Raw genomic sequence first — 21,028 nt, forward strand, 5'->3', positions numbered from 1 at the left:
GCTGCAAATATGAAAGTTGAACCAGGTGATGTTTTGGATGTGGAAAGTGAAGGAGAGGATGGAGAGGCTGTCCAGGATGATAACAAGGCTGAAAGGTGGGAGGGATGCAGGAATTATCAATGGATATTTTGACAATTCCTGCATACCACATTTGGTTAAAGTTGACTTTGCACAGTAAGCATTTCCGGGTCCATGGAATACTCCATCCATCCATCCATCAATTGTCTTCCGCTTATCCGGGGTCGGGTCACGGGGTAGCAGCTTCAGTAGGGATGCCCAGACATCCCTCTCCCCAGCCACTTGGGCCAGCTCCTCCGGGGGAATCCCAAGGCATTCCCAGGCCAGCCGAGAAACATAGTCTGTCCAGCGTGCCCTGGGTCTTCCCCTGGGCCTCCTCCCGGTGGGACGTGCCCGGAACACCTCACCAGGGAGGTGTCCAGGAGGCATCCTAACCAGATACCCGAGCCACCTCAACTGGCTCCTCTCGACGTGGAGGAGCAGTGGCTCTACTCTGAGTCCTCCCCGGATGACTGAGCTCCTCACCCTATCTCTAAGGGAGAGCCCAGACACACTACGGTGAAAACTCATTTCAGCCGCTTGTATTTCCGGGATCTCGTTCTTTCGGTCACGACCCAAAGCTCGTGACCAAAGATGAGGGTAGGAACGTAAATCGACCGGTAAATCGAGAGCTTCGCCTTTTGGCTCAGCTCTCTCTACACCACAATGGACCGGTACAGCGCCCGCTTCACAGCAGACGGTGCACCAATCTGCCTGTCGATCTCCCGCTCCATCTTCCCCTCATTCGTGAACAAGACCCCAAGATACTTGAACTCCTCCACTAGGGATAACACATCCTCCCCAACCCGGAGATGGCACTCTACCCTTTTCCGGCCAAGACCATGGTCTCGGATTTGGAGGCACTGATTCTCATCCCGGCCGCTCGACACTTGGCTGCGAACTGCTCTAGTGAGAGCTGTAGATCACGCCCTGATGAAGCCAATAGGACCACGTCATCCGTGAATAGCAGAGACGCAATCCTAAGGCCACCAAAACGGATCCCTTCAACACCTTGGCTGCGCCTAGAAATTCTGTCCATGAGAGTTATGAACAGAATCGGTGACAAAGGGCAACCTTGGCGTAGTCCAACTCTCACCGGAAACGAGTCCGACTTACTGTCGGCTATGCGGACCAGACTCTGAAACCGGTCATACAGAGACCAGACAGCCCTTATTAAAGGGCCCGGTACTCCATACTCCCGGAGTACCCCCCACAGGACCCCCCGAGGGACACGGTCGAATGCCTTCTCCAGATCCACAAAGCACATATAGACTGGTTGGGCAAACTCCCATGCCCCCTCCAGGATCCTGCTGAGGGTATAGAGCTGATCCAGTGTTCCACGACCAGGACGAAAACCATACTGCTCTTCCTGAATCCGAGATTCGACTATCCGATGGACCCTCCTTTCCAGAACCCCAGAATAGACCTTACCAGGGAGGCTTAAGAGTGTGATTCCCCTGTAGTTGGAACACACCCTCCGGTCCCCCTTTTTAAATAGGGGGACCACCACCCCAGTTTGCCAATCCCGGGGAACTGCCCCCGATGTCCACGCAATGCTACAGAACCGCGTTAACCAACACAGCCCCACAACATCCAGAGCCTTAAGGTACTCAGGGCGAATCACATCCACCCTTGGGGCCTTACCACCGAGGAGCTTTTTAAAATCCTCGCCGACCTCAGTACCAGAGATGGGAGAACCCGACCCAGAGTCCTCAGGCTCTGCTTCCACAATGGAAGACGTGTTGGTGGGATTAAGGTGGTCTTCGAAGTATTCAGCCCACCGACGCACGACGCCCCGAGTCGAGGTCAGCAGCACACCACCCTCACTATAAACAGTGTTGGTATAGCACTGCTTCCCCCTCCTGAGATGCCAGATAGTGGACCAGAATCGCTTCGAGGCCGTACGGAAGTCTTTCTCCATGGCCTCTCCGAACTCTTCCCACGCCCAAGTTTTTGCCTCGGAGACCAGCCGAGCCGCCCGCCGCTTCGACTGCCGGTACACATCAGCTGTTTCCGGAGTCCCACAGGCCAATAAAGCCAGATAGGACTCCTCCTTCAGCTTGACGGCTTCCCTCACCGCTGGTGTCCACCAGTGTGTTCGAGGGTTGCCGCCGCGAAATGCACCGACAACCTTGCGGCCACAGCTCCGACTAGCTGCCTCAACAATAGAGGCGTGGAACATGGTCCACTCAGACTCAATGTCCCCCGCCTCCCTCGGAGCGTGTTCAGAGTTAAAGCTCCGACTAACGGGGGACTCCGGCAGACGTTCCCAGCAAACCCTCACAATACGTTTGGGCCTGCCAGGTCTGACCGGCTTCCTCCCCCATCGGAGCCAGCTCACCACCAGGTAGTGGTCGGTGGAGAGCTCTGCCCCTCTCTTCACCCGAGTGTCCAAGACATGCGGCTGCAGATCAGATGAAACGACAACAAAGTCGATCATTGAACTACGGCCTAGGGTGTCCTGGTACCAAGAGCACATGTGGACACCCTTATGCTTGAACATGGTGTTTGTGATGGCATAGATGTCGTCCTGAGGCAGGAACAATAAAAAAAAAACGACACAAGATAACAAAATATCAGTCAAAATACATAGACACACGTTCAAACAATGACATTACAAAAAATAAAATTAGTGAGTGCATGACTGAGAACTTTTAAGAAACTGTTTAAGGTGCTTTTTAAATGTGCAGTAAGTGGGACATTCCCTAATGTTTGTTGGGAGGCTGTTCCAGAAGTGACCCCCTCTGACTGATAGAACAGTTTGTCCAAAGGTTGTTCTTCTGTGGGGGATCTCTAGGTCTCTTCTGGAAGAGGTTCTAGTGCAGATACGTCTGCCAGGTCTAATGTAGGTAGAAAGTGGAGGTGGGGCTAATCCATTCAGAACTTTGTAAATTAAACAACTATTTTTAAAATGGATAAAATTTTCAAACTTGAGCATATATTTTTCCAAAATGTTACACTGATGAAATGACAGGGGCTTTTGATCAAAGATTTTTAAGGATTTTTTGAATAATATATTTTTTGGTTTTAAAGTTGTGTCTCCAGTGAGTGAGTAGGTTGTGATGCAGTAGTCTATGTGTGAAAATATCATCGAGTGTAAGAACATTTTAGCAGAACTGATTGTCATCGATGATCTGATTTGCTTAAAGTTACGTATATTATATTTAATTTTGTTTGCAGTGATTTTGATGTGTTTTTTGAATGAAAGTGTTGTGTCCAGTGTGACCCCGAGGTACTTGAACTCTTCCACAAGCTCAAGTTCCACTCCCCCCAGGAACACATTGGACCGCTCAAGTTTTATGTTTTTTTTTTGTGAACATCATAGAAACAGTTTTTTTTTTTTTGTTCAATGACAGACATGATTGAAGGAGCCAGGGCTGTATATTGTCCAGGGCTGATGTGCGGACGTACAATGCTTCCTGTGTGCTTTTAGCAGGTGTAAAAATAACAGCATCATCAGCATACATTTGGAATTGGACATTTTGACAAACATCCGGGAGGTCATTTATATATAGGGAGAACAATACCGGTTCCAAATTGCAAGCGGGCAATCCGGGATCCAGGCGAGAGAATCTGTAACCGGAGGCACACACATCAAGGAGAGGTTTCCAAGCGGGGCAGAGGCAGGAGACAGGTCTGGGATCCAGGCTTGGGTCGTACACAATAGGTAGGAGAATCCAGATAAGGGCAGAAGACAGGCAGACTTGGTCGAGAGGCAAGGCAGGAGGTCAATGTCCAGAGATCAGAAGCCAACAGGAGTATCCGACAGGGGTAAGGCAGGCTGGCAAAAACAGGAACGAGATCAGGACGTCAATAGGTATGCTGGATGGTCTACTCACACGATGGCTTATAAGAATCTGGCCTACTGGAAGAGCCAGGAATATATAGTGCTCCTCCCACGTGCGACAACTCCTAGTAATTGGAGCTCCTGCAGGTGTATCCACTCAGATCTGATTACTGGTGCAGCACAAGGAGCAGGGAGTGACATCATGGGACTGGACACTGCAGCTTCTCAGACAGCAGTCATCCATCTATTGAGATTCTCTGGGATTTCCTTTGTTAAGCATTTATAGTTATTCTTGAAAATCATATCTAAATTTGACAGTATCCCAAAAAAGTAAATTCTCAAACAACTTTTAATTAAGAAATTACTCCAGGAGGTGTTTCTCTTTCTCTTTTATGGAGTAAAACCACTGACAATTTAGATCAGTTTGATATACCCTAAAATGTGATGTATTCCGCAAAGCTGGAATAGATCTTTTTAAGTTTGAAATTAACAGGATTATGTCATTCACTTATGATGAAAGTTTGTGTTCTACTCCGTCTATCATCTATCTTTATACTGTGGAGGAAGAGGATGTAGAAGGCACACAAAAACATCTTAAAAATGTATCATCAAAGACGACTCAGGCAAAACCCCAGACCTTGTCCAACTCATTGGAGAAATCTTTATTGATGTACAAAAAAGAAAAAGAAATGTATACACACGTGTGTATAATGCATGTAACTTCAAACACAGTTACATACATTAAAGTTTATAGTGGTGTTACCGACAAGGATCCCTCAATCGTCTTTAAAACTGTCATGCTTCCTAAGATATCTCTTGAGCTGGCTGATTGTTTTTCCACTTTCTGTTCTGCTCCACTTCATTAATTAAACCTGCCTTTCACAGCCATTTTCTGACAGATCGTCTTCAAGCCTTGAGTGAGTTACTTTCCAGCATTAGTGTGCATCCATGGCTCTAATTAGTTTTCTTGTCTTGGATTCCCTTTTTGCTTTGCCCTCATTGGATACGTCATCAGCTTTCTGGTTTCTGAAAACAACCTTGGACTCTTTTGACCAGGATTCTATATATTCAAATATTTTTGTTGGAATTTGAATTGTACACAAAAAATAACGTAATCAAACAGCAACCCCAACATAAACAATAATAAAATGACAATAGCACAGGGAAAAAATAAAAAATAAATAAATAACTATAAGAAATATGTGAGAAGAAAAAATATTTTTTTTTAATTTATATCGACATGTTACAGTACAGTCATGGCCAAAAGTATTGAGAATGACACAAATATATTTTCACATGATCTGCTGCCCTCTGGTTTTCATGTGTGTATGTCAGATGTCATCACATAACTTACGTACTGAAATACAATTGCAATCATATTATGAGTAGCAAAAGCTTTTAATGACAGAATGAGTTAATGCAGCAAGTCAATATTTGCAGTGTTGACCCCTCTTCTTCAGGACCTCTGCAATTCTCCCTGGCATGCTCTCAATCAACTTCTGGACCAAACCCTGACTGACTCCAGATGTCCCAAACAATCAGAAAGGGGATTCATCAGAGAATATGACTTTACCCCAGTCCTCAGCAGTCCACTCCCTGTACCTTTTGCACAATATCAGTCTGTCCCTGATGTTTTTCCTGGAGAGAAGTGGCTTCTTTGCTGCCCTCCTTGAGACCAGGCCCTACTCCAAGAGTCTCCACCTCACAGTGCGTGCAGATGCACTCACACCCGCCTGCTGCCATTCCCGAGCAAGCTCTGCACTGCTGGTAGCCCGATCCTGCAGCTGAAACACTTTTAAGAGACAGTAATGGCGCTTGCTGGTCTTACTTGGGCGCCCTGGAGCCTTTTTGGCAACAATGGAACCTCTCTCCTTGAAGTTCTTGATGATGCGATAGATTGTTGACAGGTGCAATCTTTCTAGCTGCTATTCTTTCCTGTTAGGCCATTTTTGTGCAGTGCAATGATGACTGCACGTGTTTCTTTAGAGATGACCATGGTTCACTGAAGAGAAACAATGATGCCAAGCACCAGCCTCTTTTTAAAGTGTCCAGTGGTGTCATTCTTACTTAATCATGACAGATTGATCTCCAGCCCTGTCCTCATCACCACCCACACCTGTGTTAATGGAGCAATCACTGAAACGATGTTAGCTGGTCCTTTTAAGGCAGGGCTGACGTTGAAATGTGTTTTGGGGGATAAATCATTTTCTAGGCAAATATTGACATTGAAATTAATTGCTGATACGCTGATCACTCTTTATAACATTCTGGAGTATATGCAAATTGCTGTTATAAAAGCTGAAACTGTAGACTTTGTAAATATTAACATTTGAATCATACAGAGCCTGTGACTCAGTTATCTCCCAGTATTTTCAGCAGGGAATCGTAAGTGAAAATAATTTAGAAATTCAGGCCATGTCATACATGAATGTAATTGCACCTAAATGGTTGGCTTGGGGTTCCTCTTGTATCTCTTCGCCGTATCAGGATAAATAATCATAGTTCTCCAGCTTTTTCTTTCCCACCTTCGCCAGTCTTCTTATTCTCATGCGGGTAGGACATGATTCAACTGGATGGCAATGCGTGTCTGGTTCTGGCTCGGGCAATCAACAGCGCACTTTGCATTTCCCTTTAATAAGCTGTGATAAGTTTATTTTGTTATACCATTTATGACGTGACAGACTGCAACTCCCAGCATGCAACACGGTCTATGGGCACAACCCCATAGAAACCTTATCTCGTTGCCATGGAGATGCCTATAAAAACGTGCTACGCTTTCATCTCAGTCTTCTTCCCTGGCAATCCGCCAAACTGAGAAGGCACAAACAGCTGTCCCTCACGCTGGGTTTTTCCCCACGTGGCACTTGATTTGATTCCTCGCTGGTCCGAGTTTTTGCCAAATCAACTTTTCCCTGTATTTCTAAACAGGAGGTCGCGACTTAAAACTATGTGAATTCCTTTTTGATCCCACTGGAAGCCACTACCTTCCAGCGATCGACACACACTCCGCTCGTTGTTTTGGCCAAACAAAGTGTCGGAGAGCTCCCAGAGAACTTGTTTTTGTTTTTTCCTGCTCCTCACGGCGAAGCGATCCGCGCCGGTCGAAGCCTCCGCTTGGAACCACGTATCCAGGGCCGAGCCAGGACCTCCTCACTGAGGCGACACCAAGTAAAGAAAGGACTTTCCTTATTTTAATTTCCCTTTTTCACCCATAAGGTGATATTTTGTGCCTGTGCAGAACCTATTAGGAATTAGTTTAATGCTTAATTACTCCGAAAGGGAGTTTGTGCTGAATATTTCTAATATTGTGCATGTATTAAGTGATTCTGCTGTGTTTGGTTTTGTTGATGATAAACTGGCTGCGCCGATGGCCGAACTCTTACCTTCCTCTCCTTTCTCTTCATCCTTTCTTCTTTTGTCTACGTTTGTTTTCCCGCATTTTTCTTGGAATTCTTTTGATCTTAAGTGAGACCGCCCCCTGATTAAAAGCCCCCCCACACTAGGAAGGTGCGTTAGATACGTCATTAGGACCGCTTCTTTACACACTGCATGTAAGGTCGTAGGTCAAATGTCGTCATAGTCCCCATGTTGAAAAGGTGCCAAGTAGCTCAAATCAGTTAGCCTTGGTTGTTGTGAAGTAACACCAGTTAGCTGCTGCTAACCATGCTTCCGGTAATAGGAGTTAGAAGCCAGCCATGCATGATTGCTAGCAGCTAGTTGTGCAGAGGCTTTCCTCATCTGGCTTCAGGTCTGTTTCGGTACTCCAGTTGTGCTACCTCAAAGCTATTTAGCCTATGTCATTCGATGCTACTATGTCAAAGCGCGGACTTCTTGAATGTGATGTCTTAAACAACTGTGAATTAATTTAAGCATTGCTACCTCTCACTCCATTTTGACTTGTATTTTCATTTATTTCCTTTTGCATGTTCTTTTGAGTAGCGAGTAGTGTTTCCTAGTGTTTTATTAAGTAGAATAATTGCTGTAACAGGGAAATTTCAGATTTATAAATAATAACTTCGTAGTTGTTTGTGATTATTTTCATCCAGAAGTTGAATGGTCTCTAAGAGCTATAGAATTACCTCTTTTTGAGTTAATAACAGAATAAACAGACATTTTCATTGGTTTGTGGTAAAGAAGTAAGGATTAAAACTCCAATTGCATTTATAATTTGAGTTATCAACGTTTGCTGGATAAATCTATCCAGTCAACAACTGGGTAGATAACACTTTTCCAGTATAAATAAGTTCATAACTGCTAATTTACTGGATCAATTTATGCTTCTGTGCTTGTTTGTCTCTCTTGTTGTCTCTGCTCTGTCTTCTCTAACCCCCAGTCGGTCGAGGCAGATGATCGTTCATACTGAGCTTGGTTCTGGTTCTGCTGGAGGTTTTTCCTTCCCGTTAATGGGGAGTTTTTCTTTCCGCTGTCGCTTCATGCTTGCTCAGTATGAGGGATTGCTGCAAAGCCACGGACATTGCAGATGACACTCCCTGTGGCTCTATGTTTCTCCAGGAGGGAATGCTGCTTTTCAGGACTTTTATGCAATCAACTGGTTCCCTTATATAGGACATTTTTGACCAATCTGTATAATCTGACCCAATCTGTATAATCTGATTGAATTTGACTTTGGAAAGTTCCTTGAGATGACATGTTTCGTGAATTGGAGCTATATAAAAAAAATGTAATTGAATTGAATAGTTGAATAGAAATTACACTCACAAATTGTCGAGTCCGAATGATTTGCAATGTTATGTTTTTTTAAGGAGCATCTGTAAATTGTACATGTAACTGGTGTGTTAAACAGAAACTCTGATTTATATCTGCAGTGTCGAAGACAGAAAACAAATTTCCAAAAGGAATCCTGCTGCCTCTTTGAGTGTTCATGAAAATGGTAAATTGAGTTTTAACTCTGCATCAACTTTCCATGTATACAGTTAAATGCAATACTCTGATGTTCAATAATGATAAAGCTTTCAACAATATTTAATTCAGTGTGCAAGTGTTTAGTTATCAGTAGGACTTATGCTTGCAATTTATGATCAGATTTCTTTGCATATTTACCTTAAGAAATAGCATATATATTGATTTTTTTTTTTTTTTTTTACTTTGAGGTTAGTTTCATGCATTAACCAGCTCTTCTGTGTTTTCAGGCATACCTGATGGTGATGAACAAGTTGTGTCCAGCGATGAAACAGTCTGCAATAATCTTTCAAAGAGGTGCAAAATGGCAGCTTTTCTATTACATCATTAGAATAATATCCAGTGGGTAGGAAGTAGTGGGACCTAACTTGAATATTTGTATAGTCAATTTATACGTGCACTACAGTGGCAAAGTATTCAGTCACCCATCCAACTAATCAAAATCAAGTGTTCCAATCAAATTCGCTAAATTGCCAGCAGTGACCAGTTGCTTCCTCAAGGCTGTATACAGATGTATAAAATCAAGCTCCTAGACATGCAGTCTTTGTACAGACCATTAAACAGTACGTCACTCTCAGGAGATTAGTGAATTCCAGTGTGTTACTGTGATAAGATGCCAGCTGTGCAACCAGTCCAGTTATGAAATTTCTTCACTCCTAAATATTCCAGTCAATTGTTGCTGGTATTATAAAAAGGTAACTGTGAACAAAAGCATCCCAGCCATGAAGTGGTAGGCCAAGTGAACTGATGGCAGAAGATGCGGAGGTATGTATTGAGCAGAAGCCGCCAACTTGCTGCAGAGCCTATTGCTACAGATATCCAAACGCCATGTGTCCCTCGGATTAACTCAAGAGCAGTGCGTAGAAAGCTTCATGGTAAGTGTTTCTATGGCCAAGCAGTTGCATCCAAGCCATACGTTACTAACTGCAATGCAAAACATAATATGCAATAGTGTACAGCAATCTACCAGCAAACTCTAGAACAGTGGAGATGCCTTCTCTGGAGTGAGGAATAGCGCTTGTCCATCTGGCTATTTGATGGACTAGTCTGGGTTTGGTAGTTGCCAGAAGAATGCTACATGTTTGCTTGTACTGTCTCAAGTGTAAAGTTTGGTGGAGAGGGTTGTTTGGTGTGGGAAAGTTTTTCAGGGGCTGGGTTTGTCCTCTTAGTTCAAGAGAGTAAGTCTGAATGACTCAGTATGCAAATACGTTTTTAACAAGTCCATGCTCCCAACTTTGTTGGAACAGTTTGGAGATGGTCCTTTCCTCTTCCAATATGACTGTTTACCACTTCAGTAGCAAGGTCCATAAAGACATGGATCAGACCTCAACCCGATAAAACACCTTTTGGAAGAACTAGAGCAGAGACTTTAGAGCCATGTTAAACATTTGTGTATGACCTCACAAGTGCATTTCTGGAAGAATGGTCAAAAAATGCCATAAAGACACGGCAAAACATTGTGTACAGCCTTCCTGGACGAGTGAAGTTGTTATAGCTGCAATGGTTGGGCCAACGTCATATTTAACCCAATAAGAGTACGGTGTATATGTCTTAATTAGCTTATGGTCAACTGTTTAATTTTGTGCAGATTTCTTACACCAGCAGTTACCCACATTGGACAAACTAATTTTTTTTTTTTATGAATACATTTGGCAGGATTTTATTTTTTAACAAAGGAAAAGTGGCAAATAACATTGATTATTTTGTATTTGCATTTAGAAACATTCTGTGTATTTTTTCTGTATGGTTGTATTTCAGTTTATGTCCTCACATTGTTTGGTACCAGACCTGTGACTCCCTAATTGTAACAGTGAAGTTGATGAACCCTGGGAGTCAACGCTGTGATTTCTTCACTGACAGAGTTGTTTACAGGTCAGTAAGATCACACCACCAAGATCTCACTTACTAATCATTCTCCCCTATACTCAATATATTCAATGTAACACAGCGCTTTGCACTAGTTGTAGTGTGTTCATGTTAAGCACAGCCTGCCTTTGTGTAATTTGACCACATAAACCTAAATTCAGCTTTGTCAATACATTAACTTTTTTTGTTGGGAAAAAGTATTCAATTATATTTTGTGCAGTCTAAGATTTCTGACTCCATTTTGACCCAGCTCAGCTCTGACCCTGCTTCTACTTGTCAACACAGTGCGATGGTGTTTATTCTACACTGCAACCAGATTCAGCCTTTTTGCCCCAAAAACGCCTTTGCCCTGGCACCCAAATGGGTGTGCAGCTTCAAGCCCAGCATTTCTGGGAGTATGGTGTTGAAGTCCACAAATAGCGTCCTAAAATAGGTGTTGAGATGCTTGAGATGAGTCCGAGCAATGTGGATTGCCAAAGAGACAGCACCCTCTGTAGAATGATTCTTCTTTATAAGTGACCTGCAGGCTGCCATGGCCAGCAGGGATGATGTCCTTGATGTACTTCAGGAGGATCCTCTCCAAGCACTTCATGATGACAGGGGTCAGAGCTAGGAAAGGGTGGCTTTCACATTTGAAGCAATATGATACCTGGTATCTGGGATTCGATACCGGTACGTAATGGTACTTATTTTCAGTACTTTTGCATGTTTATGTCGTAATAAATGTTAGTTTATTTATAAAATCTCTACATTTTCAAATTAACATATTTATTTCTCAATATATAAACTTATTTGGATCTACAAATGCACCTTATTAAATAATTTATGAATTAGTATACATCCATCCGCTTGTCCCTTGTGGGGTCGCGAGGGATGCTGGTGCCCATCTCCAGCTGTCAATGGGTGGGAGCCGGGGTACAACCAGGACAGGTCGCCAGTCTATTGCAGGGCAGAATTTTTATACATTGCATGAATAATAATTAAGGCAATGTAACGAGAGGCTGATGCTGTACCTCTGGTTGAGGAATGTGTTCAGACCTTCTGCTTAGAGGTCGACCGATATATCGGCCGGCTGATATTTTCAGACGATAATTGAGTTGTTTTCTTGTATCAGTACTGGCCAATACGTGCATGCATTGGCCGATCCATTAGCGCATTCAGCCGCCATGCTGTGACGTCAGGTGAAGTGCATACGTCACTGGCAGAGAGCGGCTGCTAATGTAAGACAGTTGGTTTTCAACTTTTATTGTGTTTTCAACTGTCTAATTTAGATGCATTTGTCTTTTGAATGTCTGCCTCTGTGTATGTGAGTGGGCTGAAACAGCTTCTGTTTCACTCGAACGGGCAGGTCATCTGATTTTTTTTTTATTTTTTTAACTTTCTCACTCTCTTTTCACTCGCTTAAACTTGCGTATCAACGCTGTTTTTTTTTTTTTTTTTTAATATTGGTCAAGCCACTTAGTCACATTCAGTGTAAAACTCTTTTCCCACTGTCTAAAAAAGACATCTGAGCTCCGGCTGGACACCTGCCACCGCTGCATGAGTGCGCGTTGCCATGGAGAATAATCCAGGCACATGAAAACAATTCCAATCACTACATGTACAGCATCTAACTTTACAGATAATAATGTCCATAAGAAGCGGTGGTCAGTCTTTTTTCTCCTCTTACTCACTGTTGCGCTATGACACATTTAATTGAAGAACTACAATGTGGGATTTTTCTGTGCCACTTCTCTAATTAAAAGCTCATTGTTAAGGTCCGCTGGTCTGCATGCTGGTCGTAAGTTGAAATTGTGCTGAGCAGAAAAGTAAAGGTCTGGTTGCCTCCAGTTTATGCCTGTTTGCTTTTGTGACAGAGTGGTGTAGCTACAGCAGCTGTCAGCTCTCTCTTTCTTTCTGTCTGTCTGTCTGTCTCTCTGTCTCTCTCTCTCTCTCCGTCTGTGTTCGTCTGTGACAGTTTCCCTCAGGCCAGTTAGCGCTGTTGTGCAATTATACACTGTTAAAGTTATTTATATTTCATAAATAACTCTCTGTCTGTTAAGTATTGTCTGGTGATGATCAGCTCTTAAGCTGATATCAGGACAATGGTTGAAAGGGATGAATTCGAGCACTAGCGATCTTTTAACAGCAAAACCTGCACACACATAGAATAAAGGAGTGACAGCTTCTTTTCAAGTTCAAGAATTTAATAACAGAAATAAAATGAACATCCAGAGAACATCACTATGTAATGCTGTTTACCTGAATTAACACAATATTTCAATTAATAAATCCTCTCTACTAGGCTAGTGAAACTTAACTAAACTACTAAGCAGAATGAAGATAAAAAGAAGCTAAGCTAAGGAACTATTTACATGCAAAACAAACAAAAGACAAACAAAAGTGGTTGATCATAATCAGAATACTTCAGTGAATCCTTGTTCACTGCAGATCTGATTAACAAAAACATGAAATGGAGTTAAAACATTTGCCATGTATTTCAATCCATTCACAATGCAAAGCCCAAGTTGAACAAAACATTATTTGTTAAAATAATATTCTGAGGACCGGTTTGTCCTGTAAAATCATTTAAACCCTTACGACCGAGTTTGTTAATGCGATTCTGCCTCCGGGCGCATGGGGTCGCTGTGGCGACTCTGTGGCTAAGAGGTTATAACATAAAGTTGCCGAAATTGCCTTGAAAACCGGCATTAATATACCATATTGATGCGGGAATAAGGGTCATAACACCATCGGAGGATGGCAGAGCAGAACAGTTACGCTTTATGCTTTAAAACGAACTCCTTTTTAGGGGTCCGAAACCGGATGTTAGCAAGGCTAATAGCATGTTTGGCTAGCGCGACCTACCGGTTAGCCCTTTGTTCTAGACACCACGGTTTACAAACATTTCCCAATAAACCTTTTTCTTCACCCTCAGACCGCTGCCCAAACCTGTCCTTTTCAGTTCTGTTCAGTTTGGCCATTCACGGAAGGGGCGTTGAAGGAGGAAGTTGTTGGTTTCTTCTTGGCAGGCTAGCGTTAGCCTTGCAGCAGCATGTGGCTAACGGCGTGGTCTGGATAGCTTGGAGGCCACGTTCTTTGACCGGGATGCAGTCCGATGACCAGGGGTTTTTCTCAGCATCCAGCCTTCAGCTCCATGGGGTTCACTTCCCTGTACAGGCTGAGGAAAAATACACAGAGCTGTTTCGCATGCAGGGATCTTTGCTCCTGCATCTGATTGTGGGTTAAGACAGCAACTTAGCTCTGTATTTGTCCGGACATGTTCATCAGGATTCAGTCAGGTCCTCTGCTGAAGCAGGCAGTCCGGTCTAGCAGACCCTGAAACAAGCATGGCTGCTCCGGGAATCTCCCTCAGCTGCTGGCTGGTGTGTCGGTGAGGCCTGACCAGGCCTCATGGTCCAGGCCTTCTTTCAGGCCTGTGTATGGCTCCTGCAGGGCCTTCCATCACATGGCTGCGAAGAAAGGAGCCCCCCTCCTTGGGAGCTGGTCATCTGTTGAAGAGCTGTAGTGGAGCTGAACAGGTCTGCAGAAGAAAGCTGAAGTGATCTGGGCTCTTTTTCTGTGCTGTGTCTTATCTGTTAGGAGGGCTCACAGCTGACCTCCTGCTGGGAGAAAGGGCCGTCCAAGCCTTGAGAGTCTCGTGTTACGGGCAGAGTGGAATTCCTTTGTGACCTTTCCACTGTTCAGAATTCAATCTAAGATCAATTATTTTGATGATCCTGGCGGTACTATCACAACAGCGCATAATAGATTGTATTGTAAAACATGCTCACTTTTTTAAATAGAAACAAATGACAGCTTAATATACAAATAAAACTGAAGATGTTCTCATGAAGGTTGTTTGCAATGATGATTGGGTGTAATAAAACACCAAGAATCCGATTGTTCATACTTTAAATTCTTTTGGCTTAGTTGCTCAGGATGTAAATTGCACTACATAAGGGCTTGTGTTGCCCCATGAAGTGTGCAAACATTTATTAATAATAATCTTTATTGTCATTGTAACTTGCATTCCAATTAAATTTGTTCTCTGCATTTAACCCATTCCATGGGAAGCCATGGGCAGTGCCCGGGGAGCAGTTAGGGGTTAAGAGGTTTTCTTAGGGACCCATAGTGGCAGTCTGGGAGTTGAACTCAGAACCTCTGGGACACAAGCGCAATGCTATCCATTGTTTATATATTATGGCTTTTCTTAAAGGACCATCGTGTAAGTTTCAAGGTTTTTTTTTTTTTCTCATACATGTTTGACATGTAAAATGAGTCTCCATCATCATTGAGGGTAAGGGTTAGCAAGCCCTTCAATATTTATAGGTTTCTTGCCTCAGAAGACATGTCTAAACAAAAGAGCTGTGCAGTTTCAACGGCAAATACTTTTTTACACTTCTCCCATACACAACACTGGTGTCATTTCAACTTCTGGCCAGAGGGGGGAAACTTCTGTAAAAACTCTGCAACTTGTACTATGCTCCTTTAATAAATGTTTCTTTTTTAAATTGACACTTGTGTAACAATTGTTATAATTGTGTAATTTTTATCTTGTAAATGGAAGACTGTAATAAATAGGCCCCACGTAATGGGTATCAGTTTGTCTGATCAAAATAATTCATATCAGCCTTAAAAAACCTATATCGGTCGATCTGTACTTTTGCTGCTTGAAGAATTGAAGCGTGCAAACAAGCTGTTAAAGGTATTAGGAAGAGCTGTAGGTCACTGTGTTTATAATGTATAATGGTCCTGATGTCTCTCCACATGTTACGTGTCCACGTGTTGTTGCTGGAGGAATGGTTCCGATGTCCAGCTTGTATTAGGGCTGTATGATTTTGCCAAAAATCTAAATTGCAATATATTTATCATATTATATTATTATTATTTCAATCATAATTGTGATTACAATTAAATTTTTACTTTTCTCTGCATTAACCAAAGGCAGCAAAAATTACCTGTAGATAAAGATGTTTGTAAACAACAACTGTTTTTATTATTCAGAATATTATTCAAGAGAATAGCTTGTTGAGTTGGACATCAATCATGTAGAACATATAGTGCAAATTGCAACCACCAAACAAGTCTATGCATTAAACAGTAAGACCTCTACTTAATGCTATTGTGAAATTCTGAAAAGTTTTTGGTAAAACGTATTGATTATATAAACCCCAAAACAAATAATAAAATTACATTATCCCACTGCTGCATCTCCCCTTCCCTTCCATGTGGAGGCAAAATCACTTTACACTAGGGCTGTCAGTTTTAATGCCTTATTAATGCATTCATTTTGTTAGACCATAACAGCAAAAAAAATTTTGAAGCCCGATAATCGCGCGTTAAAACACATGCACCGTTCCCTAATGTTTTTTCCACGCAGCGCTCTCAGGACTGTGTTTTTTTTTTTTTTTTTTTTTTTTTTTTTACCCTCAGCACTTTCCGTAGTTCCAAGAATGTTAGAGACAGTAGCATAACAGACCCGCACTCACTGTTGCCAACTCCGCTTATTTTATGTAACTTTGAGCTTATTTTTTCTAAAGTCACTTGCAAATTTCATGAGAGGCAGGTTGCGGTTTTTTGAGCTTGTTTATGAAAGTGAAGTCGCTTATTTGGGCTCTAAAATAAGTGACGATTAACAGGAGTTATAAAGAAACCTGCTTGCACTACAGACACTTTGAGTATAGCTGAAATATCCCTCCGCTTCTTTACGCACTGGAGCGCATCCTCCTCTAGACATAGGAAACGAGGGAGTAAAGGCAGAGAGAGCAACTCTGCCCGTATTGTTTGCAATTTACAGTTGAACTAACCAGTGATAACTGCTGAACGTAGATCATGCGGTGTAGATCACCATTTCGAGCAGAAATTGGTTCTGAAGATGAGTTTTTACATGCTGATAACATTGCAGAAACCTAACCCATAAACTATACTTTAAAGTACGCTTGGAGTGACAGTGTCAGCACATGCAAGCTGTGCGAAACAGTTTTCTTTCAAGGGTATTAAGCTCCTGCCCCAGTTGCAAGCAAAGTGTAAGACTCTGGAATGACCTGGAAATTTGAAACTTTTTTCCAGGCTTTAAGAAAAAGTGTATGAATGTGGATATAAACAGAATGCAAAAACATACAAAACATTATTGTTGGCGTGAAAGCTCAGGATTAGATGTGTGAGGGAAAGTGAAAAGAGCCGAAAGCATTGGCTGTGCAATGCATCCCATCTGTTTTTAATCCACTTAGTGGTTTTGTTTTGACTCCTTCTCCCTCTGACCCGATGGTTATCATCATAACTAAGAGGCGAGTTTTACCCTAAAACACTGATATCCCACTGAACTACTGATCTACTGAGCAGTCAGGTTTGGGTTTACTTTCATCATGCATTCCAATAAGAGGCCATCAAACCAAGGACATGAAGAGGGATCTCCCTTTAGAGCGTCTTCTGAGATGCTCAATAGGGTCTTGTTCACAGACCTCTACATTGGGAGTTGAATGGAAAGTGCTTTGTTTGAATTTAGTTCATGTTATTTTTATCAGTTTCTGCTTGTTCACTTGTTTTATTTTATTACCATGAGGCTTACTGAAATCTGGAGTGAAGTTGTGGATAAGAATACATAGATGAATATGAATATATCAAAGGTGTACTCAACTCAATTAAGAGAGAAAAATACTATAAAAATTAAAGAGAGTCCAAATTCAAATGGCTTTCTAGCAAGAATTACCCCTCGATGATGTTAAGCAGGTAAAACTAAATAAATCAGGATATAAGTAAGTCTATTTTTCCTCACACTGTTTGGGGAGGAGAAGAGGAGTGGTGATTCTGATTTCTAGAACAATAAACATTAAATATATTTCTAAACACAGGGACAAAACGGGTACATTTGGTTAAAGGCAAAATTAATGATATAGAGATTAGTGTATGTATAAATGTATGTATAAATTCCTCCAGGTAGCAACTGGGACTTTTACAGATCCATTTTTGAACTGACAATAACAAAATATCTCAGGCTCCTAATATGTGGTGGTGATTTTAATACCAGGCTGAACCTAAACACACATTAATCTAACGGCAAACCTGATGCAAGCAACATAAGCAAGACGTTTCGCTTCCTATTCAATTCAATTTTATTTATATAGCGCCAGTTCATGAAACATGTCATCTCAAGGCACTTTACAAAGTCAAGTTCAATCATATTATACAGATTGGGTCAGATTATACAGATTGGTCAAAAATGTCCTATATAAGGGAAACCAGTTAATTGCTTCAAAGTCCCGACAAGCAGCATTCACTCCTGGAGAAGCGTAGAGCCACAGGGAGAGTCGTCTGCATTGTCCATGGCTTTGCAGCAATCCCTCATACTAAAAAAACATGAAGCGGCAGTGGGAAGAAAAACTCCCCATTAACGGGGAGGAAAACCTCCGGCAGAACCGGGCTCAATATGAACGGTCATCTGCCTCGATCGACTGGGGGTTACAGAAGACAGAGCAGAGACACAACAAGAGAGACAAAAAAGCACAGAAGCACATATTGATCCAGTAATCTGTTCTACATTAGATGGTAGTAGGGGGTGAGCTGTCTTCTCTGGATGATGTCACAGTTAACAGAACGCCAGACCAGGTGTACCTACTATGAAGATAAAAGAGAGAGAACAGAAAGTTAAAGAAGAAATGACGACACGCAATGCATAATTGAAGAACAGTAGAACTCTATAGAGTGAGAAAATTAGGTCCTGATGTCCTCCAGTAGCCTAAGCCTATAGCAGCAAAACTATAAAGGTAGCTCAGAGTAACATGAGCCACTCTAGTTATAAGCTTTGTCAAAAGGAAAGTTTTAAGATTAGTCTTAAAAGTAGACAGGGTGTCGGCCTCACGGACCAAAACTGGGAGTTGGTTCCACAGGAGAGGAGCCTGATAGCTAAAGGATCTGCCTCCCATTCTACTTTAGGAACCACCAGCAGACCTGCAGTCTGAGAGCGAGGTGCTCTGTTAGGAACATACGGGGTAATCAGAGCTCTGATATATGATGGAGCTTGATTATTAAGGGCTTTATACATTAGAAGAATTTTAAATTCTGTTCTTGATTTAACAGGAAGCCAATGAAGGGAAGCTAAAATTGGAGAAATATGATCCCGCTTGTTGATTTTCATCAGAACTCTTGCTGCAGCATTTTGGATCAGCTGAAGGCTTTGAACTGACTTCCTGATAGCAAAGAATTACAATAGTCCAGCCTTGAAGTAACAAATGCATGGACTAGTTTTTCAGCATCACTCCTGGACAGAATGTTTCTAATTTTGGCGATATTCCGGAGGTGAAAAAACGAAACTCTGGAAACCTGTTTAATATGGGATTCAAATGACATGTCTTGGTCAAAAATAACACCAACATTTTTTACTTTATTACCAGAGGCCAAGTTAATGCCACCCAGATTAAGTGATTGGTTAAGAAGATTATTTTTTGAGGACTCTGGCCCAAACATTCCTATCCAGGAAGCTTTCTCAATTCAAAAAGTCTGGAGTAATGTGGAGTATCAACTTTTATACTACTGGCCATCAGGCCTATTAACATGCAAATTCAACAGAAACAGGTCCACCCACTTAGTAATGGGCAGGCGTTAAAGTACTTCTTGATTCTGAGATCGAACAACTCGAAAATACATGCATTAGTGACCATATTTTCAAAAAATGTGGCATTAAGATCGTGATTGCGCCGTTAAGTTTTTGTTAAGGACTTAAAATTGTCCCTCAGCGACCGCTAGGCTGAAAATCCACAATTTGGGTCACGTGGTACAATGACGTAGTCCATAGGTGTGGCCCAGGCTACGCTACATAGAGTACAATGAAGTACACCACGACAAGTTCAGATAGCGATTCACAAAGTGATGATTTTTTAACACGAAAGACAGCGCAAGCGTCTGTTACGACTTGGGTAAGTCTGAGAAAAACATTTTAGGAGAATAAACGAAATGGGTTGCTGGTGTATAATTGAAATCGGGGCTTATAATTGCGGTTCTGGCTGACAGTTCGGATCTAAACACGGAAACAACTTGTTGAAGCTCGATAGCCTGGCATCGTTTATGATGGCTGAAATCCGCCAAAACAGCACATAAAAGAAAAAGATGTACATTCAGCACAAACCACTGCATTCATCTCAGCATTATGTGTACCTGGAATTTTACTTAATAATCCGGACGCGTATTTATCTATTGCGCTGTGGCTCTCATATTCTCCGGGGGGGGGCATGGGGGTTCCGAACCGAAAGAGCTGTGGGTCTATCCCCACCACGCCTCAGGGTTCTGCGGGGTAGCAGCGCCGTGCTGAGAGGTAGTGTGGAGAACACGTCGCTTCACAGCAGGCTGCTGTGGCGACAGATCTCGGTGGATATTTCAGCTGCCTTAAGACAGCGTTTATTTATTTTTATTAGGGCTGGGCAAGTTAACGCGTTAATTTCGCGTTAACTCATTAGACTATTAACGGTGATATTTTCTTTAACGCGCGTTAACGCATGTTGGTCACATGCTTTTATTTTGTGAAGGTCTGTTGCTGCGGTGTAGGGGTTTGAATCAGAACAGTAGGTGGCGATAATGCGCCAATAACCTCGCTGTCAGCCCAGCCTCAGATTCAAAGAGGAAGAAAGGTGCTGGCCGGAAAAAAACACAGCTGACATGCGGAAGGCGGTGTTTCCCGCAGGTACCGTGAGCGAGCTTAGGCGAGGCGAGGCGGTGAGTTGGCGGCCGGAACAAGTTTTGTGCGGAGCGGAGCGCGGAGGGGGGGGGGGGGTCTGCATCGACGCCGTTGGTGAAGTCGCTTCTCGTTTCAAAGTATCCATGTATTTTTGCCTGTTTTCCCCCTGCCATTCACTATATGCGCGCAAGAAAGCAACAACAAAAAACCGCGTGTTAACGTCAAATAAACGCAAGCATATCGAGTTAGCAAGCATTTCAGTTTAAAGTTCTTCCAGCATGGAATATGACAGAAACAAGTTAGTTGGAACCACTGCCAAGTTAAATTTTGGTATTGAACATAAAATGGTAATGCTGCTCCCTGCTGTTACCTCAGAAATTGCCTGTTTTTGGTAGATCTTTTCCCCATAAAGAGAATTCCCTGTCAGTGGCAATAGGCTTTAATTTATTATTATTGCTATTTTTTGTTTTACATGTTTAAGTTGAGCTTTACACTAAATATGTGTTACTGATAAGTGCTACAAATGTTACAACACTTTTGTTCATATGGCAGCAGAACATTAAAATAAAAGTGCTCTTTACACTACTTTTGAATTCATTCTTGGAGTTTGTAAATACAATGCGATTAATAGCGATTAATCGCGATTAATCAGTGCGATTAATCGCGATTAAATATTTTAATCGTTGCCCAGCCCTAATTTTTATTTTACAATTTTGTAAACAACAGCTGCCGATTAAACTGAATGTCAA

General features: G+C 42.3%; 1 protein-coding gene across 2 annotated transcripts in view; it reads left to right on the forward strand.

The window, feature by feature from the left end:
* The window catches only part of tdrd12 (tudor domain containing 12), a 277,622-nt gene that overhangs the window by 246,045 nt on the left and 10,549 nt on the right, over positions 1–21,028 (forward strand). For both annotated transcript variants that reach the window (XM_036130848.1, XM_036130849.1), the window contains 3 exons: positions 8,671–8,735; positions 8,995–9,061; positions 10,523–10,636. In XM_036130848.1, the coding sequence (XP_035986741.1) occupies positions 8,671–8,735; positions 8,995–9,061; positions 10,523–10,636 (246 nt within the window). The remainder of the gene's footprint in view (positions 1–8,670; positions 8,736–8,994; positions 9,062–10,522; positions 10,637–21,028) is intronic.

Source organism: Fundulus heteroclitus, unplaced genomic scaffold (assembly GCF_011125445.2).
Source record: "Fundulus heteroclitus isolate FHET01 unplaced genomic scaffold, MU-UCD_Fhet_4.1 scaffold_39, whole genome shotgun sequence".
Lineage (NCBI taxonomy): Eukaryota > Metazoa > Chordata > Actinopteri > Cyprinodontiformes > Fundulidae > Fundulus > Fundulus heteroclitus.